The sequence below is a fragment of the Amphiprion ocellaris genome, chromosome 2 (genome assembly GCF_022539595.1).
Source record: "Amphiprion ocellaris isolate individual 3 ecotype Okinawa chromosome 2, ASM2253959v1, whole genome shotgun sequence".
NCBI classification, from domain to species: Eukaryota; Metazoa; Chordata; class Actinopteri; family Pomacentridae; genus Amphiprion; species Amphiprion ocellaris.
In genome coordinates, this window is record NC_072767.1 from 22,403,935 (window position 1) to 22,423,719 (window position 19,785).

Below are 19,785 nucleotides of genomic sequence, written 5' to 3' on the forward strand. Positions count from 1 at the left end.
AAGGAGTGAGACGCCAAAGGAGAGAAGCGGCAACTCGGAGAGAGAAAAGAAGAAAGGCACAGAGAGATATTGGGCACCTTAATGTCAGTCTGCACAGCTCAAAGTAGAAATCAATCACATACATTCCCTTCCATCACTGTTTTAGGCTGCTTCTAAATAAAAACCTGAATGCTATGAATCGCGCAATTCATCACGACTTGGTGATGTGATACTTTGTCTGGTGTCACCACTTTTTACTGAAATTGTGTTATAAAACCATTAGCAAGCTGCAGAGCTGTGGTTGTGTTTTGAAAATGATTCCTGTGGGGATTGATGAAGTATCGATAAAGATTCTGTACATCGTTGTGTAAATGGGTGCAAAATCTGATCAGGAAAGCAATACATGTGCTCACCTGCTATGCTTTAAATGAGACAACAGTCTGTTCAAATGCTGTTAAATGTCACTTTTTGTTAGATTTTAGTTTTAGCTTGCTCTGAACTGTTAATAGGGCAATTTGAAGAGAGCATTGCAGTAAATGTCAGTAACAATAGCATCGTTACCCAGCGCTGTTTTCTTCTGTAAAGCAATACTTAACCTAGAAGAAAGATTTGTTTGAATGTTTGCATATTAGTCGAAACTTTGGGGAACCCGGTAGCTTAATGCTTAAGACACTTACTTCCTGAGCAGTGGATTCATAATCCGAAACCCAACTGACCGGACCACCCATTGTTCTATCAAAAAAAAAGGGCAAAAAGCCCCAAAAATACGTTTACAAAGAAATGTACTTTCCCAAAATGCCTCTAAGTGACTAACAAATAGTGTTCTGTGTCTGTTCCAGAGAGGAGGAGCCCTCTTCAACACAGCTGTGACAAAGGTATTTTCTATTACAGAACTCCTTAAAATGCTTAAAGCCTAATGCATTGTTTTCTTTCGAGGTAAAAAAAGAAAATATGTAGAAGTAGACCTCAGATGACATTTAGTGGCTTCTTTGGAGAATGCTAATCATTTTTGCTTGAATTTATTGAATATATGAAAATTACCCCTAAAAACTTGTCTGTTGTAATTGGCTGCTGAGCTAATGGGAGATTGTTCCTGACTAGTGAATGTTTGATGAGCAGTGCCGTGTGGTTATGTGCCGTACAATAGGTGGTCAGGGTGCCCTTTCATGTTATCGCCTCCTGCTAGTGTGCAAGGCTCTCTTATCCAGCCTTTTGTCTCCGTGTTTTTGCCACAGGGATCAAAGCATTTCTTGATGTTACATGAAGCCAGAACAGAATGTTAATGCAACATGTTTTGATTAGTAATCTGTGTGTGTGTGTGTGTGTGTGTGTGTGTGTGTGTCTGTGTGTGTGTGTCTGTGTGTGTTATTTTCCCTCCTAGGCCAAGGTTCACGCCAAGAGGGGCATCCGGGACATTAAGGGCAGACTTAAAGCAAGGGTGAGCTGCATGAACCTTCACACCTCTCTGACTCTCGTGCTCTTAGAGGCTTGCAAACACACACACACACACACACACACACACACACACACACACACACACACACACACACACACACACACACACACACACACACACAATTCGGTTCTGAGGCTCACAGACAGACACATGCCTCCCTCATAGAAACAGACAGGAAGGCTGCTTTACATGTAGCGTGTGATTCTGACGTAGGGGCCTTTTAATGACTGTTGAAGCCTGCTTAGCGCTTTGTTCAGGGCTGTACATTTTTAACCAGCGCCCCTCTGGCTATGGCCTGTCATGTCATCCGAGCCCCGACCCTTCTTTCTCTTTTATTGTCTGCATATTTCATCAGTGAGCCTGTGATTTCCTCAAAGCTAATGTAACTAGGTGTATGTTTCCATAAGCCTGATGGATTTGAAAAGGCAATAGCAGTTTGATCTGTCAGTGGGAAACTGAGCAGAGAGGGCACTGATGATGAACAAGAAGCATGCACTCTGTTACGCACTGTGTATCCGCGCACAAACACACACACACACACACACACACACACACACACACACACACACACACAGGAGGCAAACAGAGGTGCAGAAATCTATTTGATTTTCAAGTTAAACAGATTTCCTGTTCATTCAAATGAGAGATCATTCTCTGATAGCTCACGATCTGCAGTGCGTTTTTGTTGCTGCCAGCTGCAGACTAATAAATTGAGAAACATAAAGGCACAAAAATATTGAAATCAAACTGATCAGAGATGACTAGCATGGTTCCTTTTGTCATAACTTGATAGAAAAAATGTTTTAAAGGTGTATCTATATATTTTACTGTTGAAAAATCTCACAAAACTCAGAATGCAATATTTTGTCTCTGGGTATGTTCAAACTTCAATAGCACATTTTTGCCTCTGAGATGCGAGGTGAGGACAAAAAAAAGCCACTGTGTGCTGTAGTTTTTATCCAAATGTATTTAAATAGGTACCTATACTGCATTTGTTGGTGACTATTTTGTGCTACTGGTTTGGTTAGTGATTTTTTTCTGCTGTAGGAGGTTTGACTCCTGATTAACTGCAGCAGCCATGTTCCATTTTAATGAAAGTGTCACCACATCAAACTGTGTGGCTCACTTTTATGAACCATTTTAACAATGGAGCTCTATGACACTGAGGAATAAGCTGCTATGACTGAACAAATAAGAGAGTATAATGAGATTTGTTGAAAATACAAAAAATATGGACCTATAGGAGACTGATCTTTTACCCTGTAGTTATGTGTTCGTGAAAAATGGCAACAAACTGGACAAAAACCTTGACGTTGGTATAAGTTATTGAATGTGTGGTATGTTTCTTTTCCATGAATGTAGATATAAATGTTATCCTTCAGATAACACATATTTTAGTCAGGTTGAGTCATTTATAACACAGAAACTCAAAGATTTCTGTTCGTCTTCTCTCTCAGGAAGAAGAGGAGGAGGGGATGACGGTCTGTGCAGGGTCTCCCACCAGCACCAAGAGCTTGTCTCCAAGGAGACTGCAGAAGATGAGACGGGTATGATACACACCCACAGATGCACATCAGTAAATGAGTTAACTACATTTACACTGACTGATCATACCAGAGCCTACTTTTCACTTGACCGACACTGATTCACTGATTCAGTCTTCCACTTCTGTACTCTTTTCTGTCCACTTTTTGTTCTCATTGCTTCTTTCCCCCCCTCCTTTTTCTATCCCCAGATCTTTTTATCTCCATCCCATCTCCTCTTTCTCCCCCACCTCTCCCTATCTCTCTCCCTCTCTCTTCTCTTGTAAAAGCTCTTGGAAGTACAGTAGTTTGTCAGGGTGCCAAATGTAATGATAAGCATTTTTTCTTTTCAACGCACTCATGTTGTACATTCAGTGTTTTCCTCTGAACAGCACGGACAGTCGAAGCAACTCATCTGCTGGTCAGCATTTCCTCTGAAGAATTTGCTTGTGCACCATAAGTGGATAGCAGGCTTTTTCTTTGTTGTGTGCAGAGCTGGCATGTGATGTGCAAGCTCATAAAATACACATTCATCAATAATATTTGTGGAGAGTTCAGAATGTTTTTTTAGTTTAATTATAAGACACCATTGTGTAGCGTAAATGGAAATGCATACAGCCTCAGGGTTCCTAGTTATATCTCCCACCTCATACATACAGTAAACCTCTGCAGCCCCAGCTGGAGCCTTTCCACCTCTTGCTAAAATGAATATATGGCAAGTGGACTTCCAATTCTGCATAAGAAAAAAAAAAACACACACACAAATACATGCCGGCATGCACACAGTGACATTTTGGTCCCAGTCATGTAAGAGTGTGATTAGGAGAGGTTGTGCTGTCTCTAATTAGCATTGTGTTCCCTGTGTGTGTGATGAGGCTGGAAAGTCTTCCTCGCAGAGGAAGGTGTGACGGCCGGGGAGAGGAGAGGAACGGCAATTAGGGCTTTTCTAAAGGCCTCCTCGGACACCCTCCCCCCAGCGCACACACAAAGACGGGCCAGCGCACACACAGATTAACAGTTAACATGCAGCTGGTGTGCACCGCGCACACACACACACACACACACACTTTATGCAGGATATACATACACTCACACCCCTGCTCATGCCATTGAGGCCTGCTCATTGCCACAGTAACAGGTCCCTGGAGACCACTGAAGGAGGGACACACAGGACACAGGATAGCATGTCCCACAGCACTGCTTTTGTGTGTGTTTGTGTTTATATAGAGTCAATCAGCTTCTCTTTAGCCATTGTTCTGGTTTTTCATTATTGCTCATAATTCAGACCGAGATAGTTTATTATATAATTATGCCATAGCACATAGTACCCTATCAGTATATTACTCTAAACCGTACATATTGAAACCCTTTGCAGAGTCTCTTGGGTTTAGTGTCTAAAGTTTGATGACCCAAGATTCTTCTCTGTCAACTACAACCGAGACTGAAAATGCAGAAGCCAAGAAAGTCTTGATAATGTATGGCCTGTCAGTGTGCAGCAGCCCCTAAAAGATTGAAGCTCTTCAAAACATTCGTTTGGAAATTGTGTCGGAAATTGTAAATGCTTGCAGTGGTTTTTTTTGGTTTTCAGGATAGTCATGTTAACTTTTTTTTTAATCTCCCACAAACCAAGGGAAATGACTTAGAAACTCAAAACAGGAGGAAAAAAATCATTCAGACACACACAAAATATGCATTCTTGTTTCAGGAAGAATGTTTTTGTTTATAAAATACCACAGCAAGACTATTTAGCAAATACATAATGAAATAACGACTCCTTCCTGATGTTTTTTGAAGTAGCTGCTCTGTATGCTAGCACTATATTTACTTTCACCTGATTGCTTATTGTACAGCACATTTACATTTCAGTTGGAGAAAAACATACCTGTTGTTTTTACTCTTTTCATTCTTTGTGCCTTTTTTTGAGCCTGTTTCCTATAAAATGTTGATACTGTTGTTCTGCCTACAACTGTCTTGACCAGGTGTTCCTTGCACGAGAAATTGATCTCAATGGGACTTAACCGGTTAAGTAAAGGTTAAGTAAAATGAAAAAAAAAATACAAAAGGCACCTTTATCCACATACCTCCCCTACACCCACACACAGCTTCCTATTGCTTGGCTGCCCTACCTTATTCTTAACTCATCATTTTTAAATAAAACGTCCCAGCCTCTGTCTCTGTGGACGAACCTGCAAGATCTGGTCTCAGTCCACAGGTACAAAACTTGCCTCAACCTTGCAATGACAGTCTTGAATTTTTAATATTAAAAATATTATTCACCTAATTCGCCTACAATAAGAAAGGGAGTATTGCTTTTCTTGAGCTGATATTGCACACCAATTAAATCAGCTGGGCTAGAGTAAATATTGGAGACACCTCTCATTGTTAGGCAGTAAAATTCCACACAGCAGCACAATAAGCAGATTTAACTGCTTTAAAATATTTTTCATTTAAAAATGAACATTATGACTATCATGAAGTTGGGATGTGCTGCATTAATTTTAGTTTGATGTACCTGATAATCTGGCAGTTGTATTCAGAAACTCAAAAAAAGGAAGCTAAATTCAACAGAAAAAGAAACTTTTGGTTCAGGAAGGATGCTTTTTGTTGATAATGGAAATCTAAAAATCTAGCAACTATATAATCAAATGAAGATTTTTTAAGGTCATGTAGATTTTGTGAAACAGCTACACTCAATGTCATTAATTTACTTTTTTGACCAACAAGTGGAATCAGCATGCCACTGAAAAAGATCAACAAAAACTCATCATGTAGGTAGTATTGTTAAGTTATTTATCAGACTTGCACCTCCACTGAATTACATATTTTTAATTGTATCTTCAGCTATAGAAATATGTAGATCTTTACCTGTGTCAATACCTTTAACCAAGTGACCAACAGTCTCATTTATCTGCTGGATGAATCCAGAAATGCTGTCATCAGACACTCCAAGAATGTGATTTGATTAGAGACATTCCACACTCCTGTATGAAAGAAAAAGCCTGATACATTTTTATCATTCATCCCTTTTTTTTTTTTTTAAGCAAACATCTCTATGTCTGTCCTTGAAATGAAATGAATGATCCTGGAGAAGCTCCTTTAATTAATCATAGCAAAATAATCAGAGTTTTGAAATTCACATTCTATTTGATCAGCCAACACATGTACCAAAGTGGAGATGCTGCTGTCATATGCATTCATATTTCAGCTGTATCCGGCGATGTGGGTGATTTGTAGTGTTTGGTGAGCGTGTTGATTAAGAATGTAGGAGTAATCCTTTCGTTTGACAAAAACAAGACTGAATTGGACTGCTGACTTCTTGTCTGATACGACAAACAACCATTGTTCTGGCTCCTGTATGGTTTTGTGTGTGAGCACCAGATTCTGTTTAAGATTTAGCATTTTGGTGTGTGTGTGTGTGTGTGTGTGTGTGTGTGTGTGTGTGTGTGTGTGTGTGTGTTTTTCTGTGTTATTGTGCTGTAAGCATCTGCAAAATAGAAAAGAAAGTCTGTACCTCGGCCCTTTAGTGCATAAAGGTGGATTTGAGTGTGCACTCAGTGTGCACGCAAACATGCATGCATTTAGCGGTTTGCCTCAGGTTGGAGGCAACAGAATGACAGCTGTTAAGAGCACAGAGGAGAGCAGAGGTTGGGACAGTGTTATGGACAATGACAGCCAGCAGGCTCAGCCCCAGGCTCTGGACTCTTCACCTGGTGAGGCAGGAGAGTTGCCAGCCTGGAAAACAGCTCAGGGTTGAGGGGAAACAGGGAGACAACACAGATATGAAACAGAGGAACAAAGTCACATGGATACCTAAGTCAAGGCTGCGGTTTGGGTGAGTGTTTGTGCTGCAACAGTAGGAGGGAGTTCATGTATTCATGGCCAGCGGACATATGTACGCTGTTGACACAACTTGCTAAGTGTATTGTGAGAAATGCACATTAATGTTGTGGTAAATTCAAGATGAATCATTTCTCTCTGAACATTTTTATACTAACATGTATTTATAATGCGATGACATTTAACTTGAAGTATTGCTCATAATAAATTACATAGACATTGTGAGCGCATTATGTTCAGTACATTATTTAAAATGCTTTAATATGGACAATATGGATACTTTGTGGGTAAAGCGAAAAGCTAGTAAGCATTTACAGTATATCAATGAACTGTAGATTATAGAGTGTGCGTTTGACATAACTCAATTACATTTTTGATGCATATTTAAGTAGAATATAGCTCATAATGCTAATAATGTTCATAGTAAGAATAATATTGTGGATAAATGTTGTTAGGTGAATAGTTAGCATGTATCACAGGGTACTTTAAGTGCGCTGGCTCTGTCCATTGCTGCGTGAGTGTTTTCATGGTTATTTGTATGCATTTGTACTCTCCACTTCGCTTAGTTTCTCCCCTCTTCAGAGATCAACCGACCTCTTGGCTGAAACCAAAGTGCCATCTCCTGGCAGCTTGAAAGTACTGCACCCCACTCATTCACAGAAAGACACCTGGATGAGTTTGGTTTCCTCTGACAGAATGAGCATAATGCACATTCTCCTTCTTTTATATGGCTCCTGTTTTAAGCGGAAAGGAAGCAGGCTTTCAGCAACAGCCAGTTGGACGGAGGAGCAGTAGATCTGTCCTCAAACACTTTCCCCCTCCTTTTGAGTGAGCAGCTCTTAAACAGGCAGACACAGACTTGGCCGTACTTCTGCAAAGGCTTTGCTTCTCCCCAAGGTTTGTTTGCATTTTACCGGCATCTCTTTACGTTCCCTGCCAAGCTGTGAGATCAGAGCCCACTCAGAAATACCATATGAAATGTATAATGTAAGACCAGCTATTAAAGTCCACTAGCGTTTGGCCCAGTCACAGAGAGGCATAGTTGTTCCACATAACTGGTCATGCAGGGAAGGAAGGCAAGAGGGGCGGAAAGTTTGTTTCTCCAAATGCAGCTACTAAAGTGGATGGTGATCACTATTTTCCCCTCATAACCACAGAAATTCAATGATTTTTTAAAAAACAAATCTAATCTGAAGATGTGTTTTCTAACATATGTTTCACACCTTTGCTTTTCACATCAGGAGAGCCAGAGTGTAAAAGGTTCAAGTGAAGGACAGCTTAGTCATGTTTACAGTTCTACCATCATTTGCCCTTGTAGTTGATGTTTTTACACATCTAAAGTTTCAACTGAATTAAGGAACATTCTTTTTCTTCTTTAGCCAGCTGCTCAAAGACACAAATCAAACTAATAAAAAAACAAAACAACCCCAAAAATAAAAAATAATGAAATGTGTTCCCCTCTTCAGTTTGCATGAGATGTTAAAACTTTTCTGTTTTTAATAAACACAAGATGCTTCTCTGCATCTTCAAAATCCTGGATCGAGTTAGTTTTACAGGAATAACGTGACCATTTTTATTATTTTCATGACTCCTGTTTCCTCCCGACTCTCTCGCTGTCTGCACTCTGAACAGTCTCAGTCGTGGCGACGAGGTGGAGAGGAACGAATGGAGAGCCAGACAGATAGAAATGGTGACATCTGTCACTGACAGCAGACTGATGGAGGCAGAAAATGAGAGACGGGGAGGCATGGAGCGAGAATCACTTTTTCATTTTCACCTTTCAGCTTCCCATTAGTCGACAGCGAGAAGCTAATGAAGGAGCAGTATGATAATCTGTTGTTCTCCGATTTCATGCTTTCCACTGTCCTGTCAGGCCTGGGGAGATATGGGATGGTGACATAGCTGTCACAGCTTTAACAGGAGACCTGTTTGCACTGGTTGAGAATATCTCATTGTGAATATCTTTATATTTGTGTGGTGGTTGTTGTTTACATTGACATACAGTGCAACTAATTTTAGATCTCAGATTTAACTGCTGTCGTTGGTTTTGACAGCTCTGGAGAAGCAGTAATATTATGATAAGTAACTGGCAAAGGCGCACTTTGTATCTCAGATTACCAGTAAAATGAATGCAGTATGTTGGCTGTTTTTGAAAAGTGCGATAAACCGACTCCTGCGCCAAATTTGGCGCTTCTATCGTAAAATGCTCGGTTGTTGTAAATAGTTTAATCTTAACTGTTGCGCTAAAGGGTCACAGTGAAGAGAGGGAATGACAAATTGATAAAGCCGTGAAGTGAGGTACCATCCATTTACTGCTCCCTGTGGAACTTCCTTTGAGTAGACTGCACCAAAGCTGTAACTGAGATCAGAGGGCCAGGCTTCATGACCTGTGTCTGGTTGTGTTTGGGTTCACCTTGCTTTAATAAACACCTAGACGCAGAGAGAGGCCCTGCCTTCCTAAACACAGCCCCGCTGCACAAATGAACAGTCTAAAGAACCGCATGTGCCGTGAACACACACCGCATATGCTTGAGTGTTTGTGTGCAAGTATTTCTGTCCAAAGCCGACCCTCCCCAAGTGTCTCACAGGTGCATCTCCGCTCTGCTGGCCCGCTCTGGCTGGCTGGCATGTCGGCCTGGCCCCAGATTTACTACCCTGACACAGGAATCCATTAAAGGCTGTTTAGGGATCCCAGGCCTGAGCCCCTCTGAAATCTCTTTCATTATAGCTCCAAGCTACCATGGAAGGGGAGCGGCTTGGCCAATCAGCAGTGCCACCACATGTGTTCGTGTTTAGCCCGATGGCTGAGAGGCTTAAGTGGCTACTGCACACATCTCCTTCACTGACTTTTATGGAGAAAATGGCACTTTAACTCTTTGTGTTTTTTTGTAATAGGGTGCGTATGTGACTGGGTGTGTATATTTGAGTGTGTGTGGGTGTGTGTGTGTGTGTGTGTTTCGTGGCCGAACACAGGCCCTAAATGAGGCCAGGCCAGCCACACGTTACATTCCGCCTGTCTGGCTGGCACTGTGTCGGCTAATCAAGACCGGCTTGGTTCACGGTTCCAATACTGACCCCCTCCAACCCACCCCTCACCACACTCTCTCTCTCTCACACACACCATTCCCATCATTCTTTGGGGCTTTGAGGAATCTTTCCTCACCTCTCTACATTTCCTTCCTTCCTTTTTTCATTAATTACCATCCTCTTTCATTCTTTGGTCTTGTGTGCACCTTTCGTATTTTCTTTCTACCAAAACCACCGCGCAAAACTGTTTTCACTTATTAAACTCCCTTCCTTGTAAGGTTGTAAAGATTCTTTTTGCCAGTGATCGGCTGTGATAATGTGGCTAACGTGACTTTACAGAGAAACATGCAGAAAACAGGTGGAGCTACGCCAGCGTTAAAAAATCAGAGGAAACATTGCAGTGCCCACTAATGGCAGCACACACTGATTGTTAGCAGTACGATCATGTTTACTGAGCCCCACGAATGCTTGTTTGTGTCTAAAAACACAGAGACAGAAGTACAATTAGAGATATTGCCCCAAAAAATAGACACGGGAGGTTAGCATTAAAATATAAAAAGGTAAATGCAAAGAGTGTAAATTAGAAAACGACAGATAGTGTTAACATCCGTGAACATGAACACACAGTGAGGGGAACATGTGCGTGGTAGTGGAAGGCATGTTAATAAGTGGCCTGGGGCAGATTTGGGCTCCCATGGGGAGAGTCCTGCCCTGCTCTGTAAAGCTTCTGTCTCTTCCTTAACCCGCCCATTAAACACGGTACACAGGTGGCTTATTAAACCCACTGTGTCAGACAGCTACAGTACACGCTGATCATTCAACGCTCTGCAGTGACAAATACAATCACATGCGCTGGTGCAAAGTATGCAAATGATTAATGTAGGTATCCATATTTTAACTCTCAAGTACCTCGCAGTTCCCAAATAATGGTGAGTTTGATAAAATACTGCAGGGGATCTTAAAGATTTTTATCCCGAGACCCAAATTTGACAAATTCAGTCTCCACCCTCAGGGTCCAGGCTCATTAAAACAAGCTATTAGTCCTGTCTTATGGGGACCCACCAGACACAGACCCACATCTTTTTCTTTTTTTTTTTTTTTTTTGTTCTGTTGAATCCTGAGTTGTAGTTTTATGAAAAGCTACACCTCAGCAAAACACCATATTCCCTCCAGAGTCCGTGCTTATCAGGAGTCTTATATTATTAAGCTGAGATGCTGAAACCCCCTCGGGTCCACTTTTATTGTTTTATTGTGTTATTCTAAGTGTCTAACTGCATCCACTTGCTTTGTTGTTCTCATTAACAGCAGAACTTCAACAAGTCTCCCATGAGCATGGGCCCTCGAGATCTGGGCTACGGGCTCGACGATGATGAGCTGGACAGTGCGAGCAAGTAAGTCCCTGAAGCTAATCTCATTTGATTTGAAATATATATATGTCAACATATGAAAACATTGTATTGATGAATTTAAAAGTTGATTACATATAGAAAAGTGCTCTTCCAAGCAGGGCGTCATTCTTTTTCCTCATGATAATACTGCCCCCAAGTGGACACATTTACTAACAGCATGAACTGATTCAAATTGCAGACAGTGGATTATTGTATAATGAGATTAAATATTAGATTTGCACTTCTCAGAGTAATCCTATTAATCATATATGGGGATGATTAAACATTGCTGTATCTCCTCTAAATGCAGGATCTCCTCAGAGGACAGCGGTGACGTCCCTTCATACACCGAGGACAGTGATGACTCCTACTCTCTAGAATTGGACATCGACTCCTCCCGCTCAGGCCAGATGAACCTGCTCGAGGAAATCCTGGACTCTCTGAACACCACAACAATAGAACAAGGAAAACTCAGCGCTGCCAAGAGCCTGGACTTCTTCAGGTCCATGGATGATTTAGACTACACGGCCCCGGTATGCAAGAAAGGAAGACCACTTATGATTTTTCTGACAGATGTTGCAATTTATTTTGCAATATCATTTTTTTCTCATACATATCAGTGTGTAGTAGATTTAAATGATGTGATGGAGCATTACCATGAGATTCCATCAAAAATGTGACTGTCCTACATCGAGGTCACCATGAATTTGTAAAAACATAGACATGACAAATTTAACTCTGCGTCAGACACATGACAAATATAGATTAAACTGCAGGCGTTACGGTTTGCTAATTGCATTTTTTAGGTTGTGATTTTGATTTGAAACTATTTATTCATTCAGCCCAAATGTTTGGAAGGACCAGTCATTTGTAATAGACACATCTAACATAAAAACTATTAGAGGATACAGTCATGTATTTAGAAGAGATGAGCACAGATTAATAATCACCTAAAAATCTAAGGAAAGAAATTGTGAGCTTTTTATTTAAATAATCCCAATTCACAGTGTTCACTGCTGTGTGTGAACAGCTTTTCTATTATTCTACTAAAGTCTGCCTGAAAGTCTCACTTCTACAAATGTGGATGTATAGCATGAATACATTTTTAAAGGAAGAATAAGATGTGAAAAATTTACAAAGGGCTTTGAACAGCTTCATTCATTCAACTCTGGTTTGAAGCTGACCTCTCTGACTTCAAAGGTCTCCATCTACTGTAGAACGTCAGTAACTTATGAATGCATCATAACCAATGAAGAACAAAGACATAAAATCAAGTAAGCATTTTATAGACTGTTCTCCCATTAAAGGTGGAGTATATGACTCTAATCCACTACCAAATACTTTCTCTGGATCTGCTAGCTGTTTATCCTGATAATAGATTATCATGTTCGGGTAATGAAGTGTCTTGGACTGATCCTAAAACACTAGAACACACCATGTCCTGTGCACATATGAATTTGTCTAAATTTGTGAGAGAATGGGAGCAGCGGGAGAAACAGTAAATCTGGCACATAAATATCTTTCCCCAGAATCATAAACTCCACCTTTAAGTAGAGTAAGAGTCATTTGACTGCTGACATGTTGCTAGGTTAGCCATAACAAAGCACAAGGAGGGTTTACACCCTGGATTTTTTTTGCTCTGAAGGACCAGGGATTTAATTTGTTTCATATGTTGACCTTTAGCAAAGTTTACCCATTGGTTCTTGTGCCAACCTGCTCCAAAGACGGCCGATATTTTAAGACATCTCTTCATAAAGATGTCTGTGGTACTTATTGTATTTCCTCATTCCTGTCTTGCCAGGCAAAGCCTCCACCCAGCAGTGATTCTAAACCTGCAGATGCGAGCAGCGGTGGGGATCAGGGCGGGTGGAACATGGGTCAGGATGACAGCGCGGTCCACGGAAAACACCTTCCACCGTCCCCCCGCCGACAGCCCAGCAAGAGCAGCCTGAAGGTGTCGAAAACACCGGCGACAGTTCCTGCCGTTCCCACCATCACAGCTATGCCCCCTTCACAGGACGCTGATGTCTCCAAGTCACACCCGCATCAATCGTCACCCTCCAAGTCAGGCCCAGACCCTCATCCTCCACCTCCAGGGCGACAACCAGAAAACCGCTTCTCCTACTCGCCCTCGATGTCCCATAGAGTCACCCCCATGCCGCCGTCGCCCACTCTGTCACACACCTACAGTTCCCCTGTTTTTCACCCTAACTATTCTCCTCTACCAGCCGGCCGGTCACGGACCATCTCAGACCCTCAGGCCGGCTCTGAGCCTTGCCAGGTTCAGAACCAGACTGCCTCCACCAGCATCCTGAGGAGGAAGGTGCTGTCCAAGGAGACGGTGAGGAACTACCAGGAAAAGGCCCTCCAGAGGCAGGGCAGCAAGGGTCAGCATGAGGGTCAGAGGAGCCCGTCGAGGAACAGCCGGTCAACTATGCAGGTCCAGTGGGAGAAAGACGTGTCCAAGGACGGGCTCCTTGGACTTGGCCTGTGTATGGGTCAGGGTAAAGGCTCAGGGGCAGCTGTGGTGCAGGATCAAGGCCTCCTCGAGGAGATCGAGTCCATGTGTTGCCTCGGCCCAGTTCTGCACACCAGCCTGCAGCTCTCACAGGTTCACTGCAACAACAGTCACCACCAGGTCCAGGGAAAAGCTACAGATGAGTCCTAAGTGGCGTCAAGGATTCAGTGTCTGTAAAATGCCATAAAATCTCCTATTACAACTGTCTCAGAGAACATGATCCGTTCTGACATTTTTTTTTTTTTTTTAATCTCAAAACTCAGATATGAGATAAACTTTTGAACAAATCAAATGCAGGCCACCACTAACAAATGGTTTCAGAACAGAGAACAAAAGGGGATGAAATGATGCGTTGTGGTGTTCTCCATTTATCATCGATATCCACGTTTCTAGATTAAAGATCTTATATGTAATAAGTGAGAAAGACGGCTCGTTTGGAGAATTTTCTTGAAAAATACATCGGAATTATCATACATAAAGTAATTTACCTAAAATCAGGAAAAAAATGGGGCTTAAAAGATTTTGGTTTAAAATGGAAACAAACTTAAATAATCATTTTTGAGGCATTTAGACATTTTTAAGTGCTTTTCCTCAGCCCGTAGCTGAGGTAAATTAGTTATTCTGCTGAAATGACAGCATCATTTTTTAAAAACAAGTGAATTGTCTTGTGAACTGTGATTGTGGTGCTCAATAACCACAATCAGAGGCCATATTACAGTCTTTATTCATATTTCACTTGTTTTATTATTTCAATTTTCTCACAACAAATTACTTGACAAGAAAGACATTTTTGCAGTGAGTTTTGAACTCAGTTCAGTCTTTCTGTCTGTAATCTTCTAAATTTCTGAACAACATTTCTATTTTCATATGTTGTATTTTTCATTTTATTATATATTCACATTACAGAACCCCCCAAAAAGATGCATGAATTACATTTTGGGTAAATAAGTAGGCGGCGGGCAGTGGAGGAGTTTTTCATCTTTGCCTGAAAGGAATTTAGAAAAGTTTGAGTCGTTGTCTTGATTAAGAAGGGACGATATCTCCTCAACTAACCATCATGTCGCTCTTTAACTCGGTGTTTTAAACATTTCACATAATCAGTTTGCACTCGTGAATTAACAAATATTACTCACTTATTACTACTTGGTACTAAAATGTTCTGATCAGAAACATTAAGACCGGATTGTTCAGACAGACAATCCACTCGGGCCTTTGAAACTAATTACATGTTGTGTTATACGATGTTTTTTAGTCACTATACCTTAATTGTATGTGATTTAATTTTGATACTCTGATGTCTTAATCGATAGATACGGCAGCAGGTACTTTGTAATCGGAGTCACTGATACGGTCAGATCCAGCAGCAGTTCATAGTTCCTAAACCACACTGTATTTCTCTGGATCAGTAGAATAGTTAATATATATATGACGAGCTTTAAGCTGCTGTTTTAATTGCATTCCAGGTAATAGGATGTAGGAACCCCTCTTCCTCTGTCTCCCTCCTCTTCCTCAGGATCTGCATCACTCTATAAAGATGCAAGTACAGTCAAAATTTAAAATAGATGACCTGTAAAAGCCCATGTCCATGCCTCACGTCCTTTACTTTCACTTTTTCCACCATCGCCACTCTTTTCCTCCCGTTGTCTCATCAAATCAAATTCTCTGCTTTTTGCTACTTTCAGCACGTCTAACTCTCACTGTCCACCTTAAAAACTGGGGCCAGTTATGGCCGAGCTCATGAGGTTTGGCATGGAGTTGGAAAAGGTGAACTTTAAAGGATATGGCTGGCAATACTCCACATTTTTATGATCAACAAATCCCATGGAAGGACCCAAACCTAACAGTGATTTATTCCCATTATTCCATCTCTCAGTGGTTTCTGACTTCCCTCGCCGGTTTGTGGCTCCCAGCCTCAGAGTGGCAGCTGTTTGTTCCCACGAAACTTTTAAAATGGACCACAAATATCAGGAATAAATAGTGTGTTTGTTTCAGCTGTAGATTATTAAGAAGGATGAACTCACTGCTGATAAAATCATTGTTGGTTTTGGGTTTTCCACAGGATCCAAAAGATCAGATTATCATAGAACTCGTTATCTTTTCATCTGTCTTCGTTTCTTTCTGTCTCACATGAGGAAATGCAATCTGTCCGTCTGGGTTAGAGTCGCACACTGTAATATGATGCAGTGGTTGATGATTGTACTGTAATGAAGCAATATAGTTCCCCTCAGAGTCGCTACAGGGATGTAATGTGCAGAGTCTAAAGTATTTCTATAACAGACTCTCCTGTGGAGAGAAACGCTGCGTCCAGAGATTGTGGCTTCCCATCATTCTCTGCGTCGCCACAAACCCGGAGAAAAGGGGAACGCTTTTTTTCTTGTGCTTGTGTTGGGATTATTACATTTATGGTTCGTTGTTCTTATGATTTATGCCAGACGCCAGTCGGTGTGGCAGTTTAATAGCAGCTATTTCTCCACTTTTTGAGTGCTGCTCTGCGTTAACGATTTGCTCATAAAGTCTTTGGCATGCTTCTAAAAGCCCGAAAATCAGTCCTAGTAATTCCAAAAAGAAAGGAAAAAAACCTGACTCCAGAACAATCTCTGCACTGGCCTTATTCATTGTAAACACTTTAAAAAAAAACCTTTTGTACTATGCAAATATTTAAAATCCTCAAAAAGGTCAGTTTTCTTTACCAGTAATTACTAACTATAATTCAGGATTCTACTCAATAAAAACACAGATGACTTTCTGATGTAAGCGAGCCTCATGTGTCCCTATGAGAGTAAATAAATAAAAGACTATTATAATGTGTGTGAGGTGCTGAGGTGTGTAATGATGGAGTGTATGGCGTGCCTTATACAGTTAGAGTACCACCCAGTATGATCACAGCACAGTCCAGTATTATAGGATGGAGGTGTATGCAATGTTTTCAGACCACTTTTCACCGCAGTAAGAAACACTCTGATCATAGTGGAGTTTATTTGATGAACAGATGCAAAAGCCCTGCTTGGACCTCAGAAACTCGCATTGTTGTTGTAGCTGTTTGGTTGTGAGTTTGGGCTGCTGCTCAGCTGGATGGTTCAGTGTTTTTCTTTGCTGCGGTGGTCTGTGGGTTCTTCCTGCTTTAAGACAGGATCTCTGGGTTTGTTTTTGTAAATTAGGTACTTCCTTTGATTGTACTGTTAGGTGATTGCTTGTATAGTTTGTGCTCTTTTTATTCTTTTTTGCTTTCCTTTCTTTTTTATTTTAAACTTCGAACACTTACTCTGAGCTAACTGTATTTAAAAAATCTCTCAGAGGAGTTTCTCTAGTTGATTTCATAATGATGACAAATTATTTTCAATTGAATAGACGTGTATTTTTGCTGGCTTGAGTATATTTTACATGGATAATATATGATTGGTGTTATATGTTGTAAAAAAAAAAAAGACACCTAATATTTGAATGTGTTAGATTTTATTTTTGAAAAGAACAAAAGAGAATATTAACAAATGTCCCCATGTAGCCATTTATGTTCAGAAGCATTTGACAACTTCTAATCAAAATACCCAGAGACTAACGCTTGCTCTACATGGTACAACTGTTGTATCTGCATGTATGTACCTGTTTGTGCTATGATTTAGTTGGTTTTGTTTTGGTATTAACATAATTTCAGTATTTGGCTCTTCCATCAAATTGAGAATGGTTTACATTAACATCGGTACACTCGCTCTGCCTTGCTTTGAGTATTGTGGAGTTAAATGTATCTGCAATACATTTTATGTAGGAAAAGAAAAACATTTCTTTTTTGTTCAGTTTTGTTTCTAGCTACTGTAAATCTAATCGTAGAAGATTGTGGGGAGAAATACTTGAACAGCCAGCTGCTGTTGAGGACGATTTGAAAAGCTTTAGTAACTCTGGTTTCCTTTCACACTAATGATATACAACAAAGAAGAAATAATTGTAAGGGGATTTGCATTTCAATGTCTGCAGGCTCATGAAAGCTAAGGATACCGATACTCTGCTTACAATAGAGTGTAAAGTTATCAGTAAATATATAGTTAATATAACTGTCCTGAAATTGCAAATTCGTAGTGAGAGGGAGGCGGCAGATTATGTAGCAGCTTTTACTGAGGTATGAAATAAAAACACAGGTTCTGCTTTACAAAGACAGAAACATCACTTCCCCTGAAAACAGACTTTCTCTGTGTCAGGATCAGTACGCTGAATGTTACAGTGAGCATCTTTTTCTCAGTCTCTTGTTTGAGTATTGTAATGATGATTAACTCTTTGGTATGACATTTACTGATTTTCTGATACTGTGCACACTTGCATGTTCTCATTACAGAGGAAACAACTGTCTTAAACAACTGAGGTCAATCTAATGTGCTATTGATGAGTAACTTGGTACAACTGCACACAATGTATGCACTGTGAACTGAAAATAAATTATACTGTTTCATGCTTATGCATCTCTGGACTCCGTTCCTATGAAAACGCTGTACTAACGTAGAATCAACAGTAATGTTCCTGCAGCTGGATGCCAAGAAATACTGAAAACTAACTGCTTAGCTTTCAGGGAGTGCTGGTGATGGTCACACACATGCACTAAATATTAAAATATTTGGCTGCAAGACTAAAATATGCATCAATCTCATACAATGTTGACACCTCTTTTGTGGAGTTAAACAATGAGAATGAATGCAGACAACAAAAAAAAGAAAACAGAATATAACCATCTCATGAAGATAGTTATTTTCCATAATTAAAATAAACATTCTAGCCTTAATTTTGCACCACATAAACTCAAGGCTAGAATGTGTATTTTAATTATATCGTGTATTTTTGGGGAAGGGGACTTTTTTTTAAAAGAAAGATATTTATGTGTGTGGAAACAATGAAATTATATCATAAAATATATCTATAATATAGATGGATGGATAGATATAATGATAAAAAATGCTTTTAACAGATAACCAGTGCTTATAGATATGAAAATAGATTCATTCAATGCTTTTGTTGTGAAAATAATGTACTAATGTACCAGACAAATCTATGTAGAATTACAGAACCAAGGCTATTTTTACCAATTGTATGTAATTTTAGAAATATATACAGCAATAAACTTGATGGAACAGTTTTATGTATTAAATAAAAAGGAAATATTCATGAAATTTTGTGTCCAAAAAATATGTATTTGCTTTAAAAAAAAAAAAAAACGAAAGAAAAAAAAGGTATTTTTGGTTATTCACTTTTTAAAAAGGAAAAAAGCTGAACAATTCACAATTCAGTGTATTTTTTTAGATTTGATATTTTTGGGTATTTTTGAAATGCAGAAAATAAAAATGAAAAATTCTGTAAAATTACACATTTTTGGCAGTGTATTGAATTATTATGTATTCACCAACCAGGCATTTTAAATAACTACTCAAAGTCCCAAGAGTCCCCGGTTTGCTGTGTATCAGGTGTTTTTTGGTCATTTCATTATTTGCTAATGTAAATTGTAATTCTTCACTACTGGATGCTGTTTCATCATGTAATCTCATCGTGGTCTTCACTTCTGCCTTTTCCTCATACCCTGTATTTAAGACACGGATGTAGCCTCTGGGCCTGAAACACTGAGACCAACGTGAAAGTGCACTAAACTTTTATTCTAACAGCCAGCAGGGGGCGACTCCTGTGGTTGCAAGAAGAGGTCTGATTGTATAAAAGTCTATGAGGGAATTATCCTATTTCTCACTTAATTTGTGACATCAGGAAACATTTTCCTAATGAGTTTATGGTCTCAATCGCTAAATCGAAATCTCCTTCTGTACTGCATGATGTCTCATTTAGTAAATTATGGTTCAATTTGGAGTAAAGCAGATGATAAAGCAAAGCACGTTTTAAGGTGGAGCTACCTTATAATTAGCGGATCACTACTGTGTCATCATGCGTAGTGTCTGCAGTCAGAACCACATCTCCCTTGTTTAAGACCAAAATGACGGCAACACCAAACTTGTGGCTTTAAATTGTTATTCCGCAAACCGATGGGTGACGTCAAAGTGGCCGCATTTATCTTTTAAATACGGTCTGTGCTTT

General features: G+C 40.1%; 1 protein-coding gene across 3 annotated transcripts in view; it reads left to right on the plus strand.

The window, feature by feature from the left end:
- dennd1b (DENN/MADD domain containing 1B) overlaps positions 1–18,172 on the plus strand; it is a 106,993-nt gene extending 88,821 nt beyond the window's left edge. For 2 of the 3 annotated variants that reach the window (XM_023269876.3, XM_023269878.3), the window contains 6 exons: positions 819–854; positions 1,361–1,417; positions 2,893–2,982; positions 11,128–11,213; positions 11,521–11,743; positions 13,012–18,172. In XM_023269876.3, coding sequence (XP_023125644.2) covers positions 819–854; positions 1,361–1,417; positions 2,893–2,982; positions 11,128–11,213; positions 11,521–11,743; positions 13,012–13,878 — 1,359 coding nt within the window. In that variant the 3' untranslated portion in view covers positions 13,879–18,172. The remainder of the gene's footprint in view (positions 1–818; positions 855–1,360; positions 1,418–2,892; positions 2,983–11,127; positions 11,214–11,520; positions 11,744–13,011) is intronic. The other variant, XM_035947978.2, reaches the window with a different exon arrangement.
- The last annotated feature ends 1,613 nt before the right edge of the window (positions 18,173–19,785 follow it).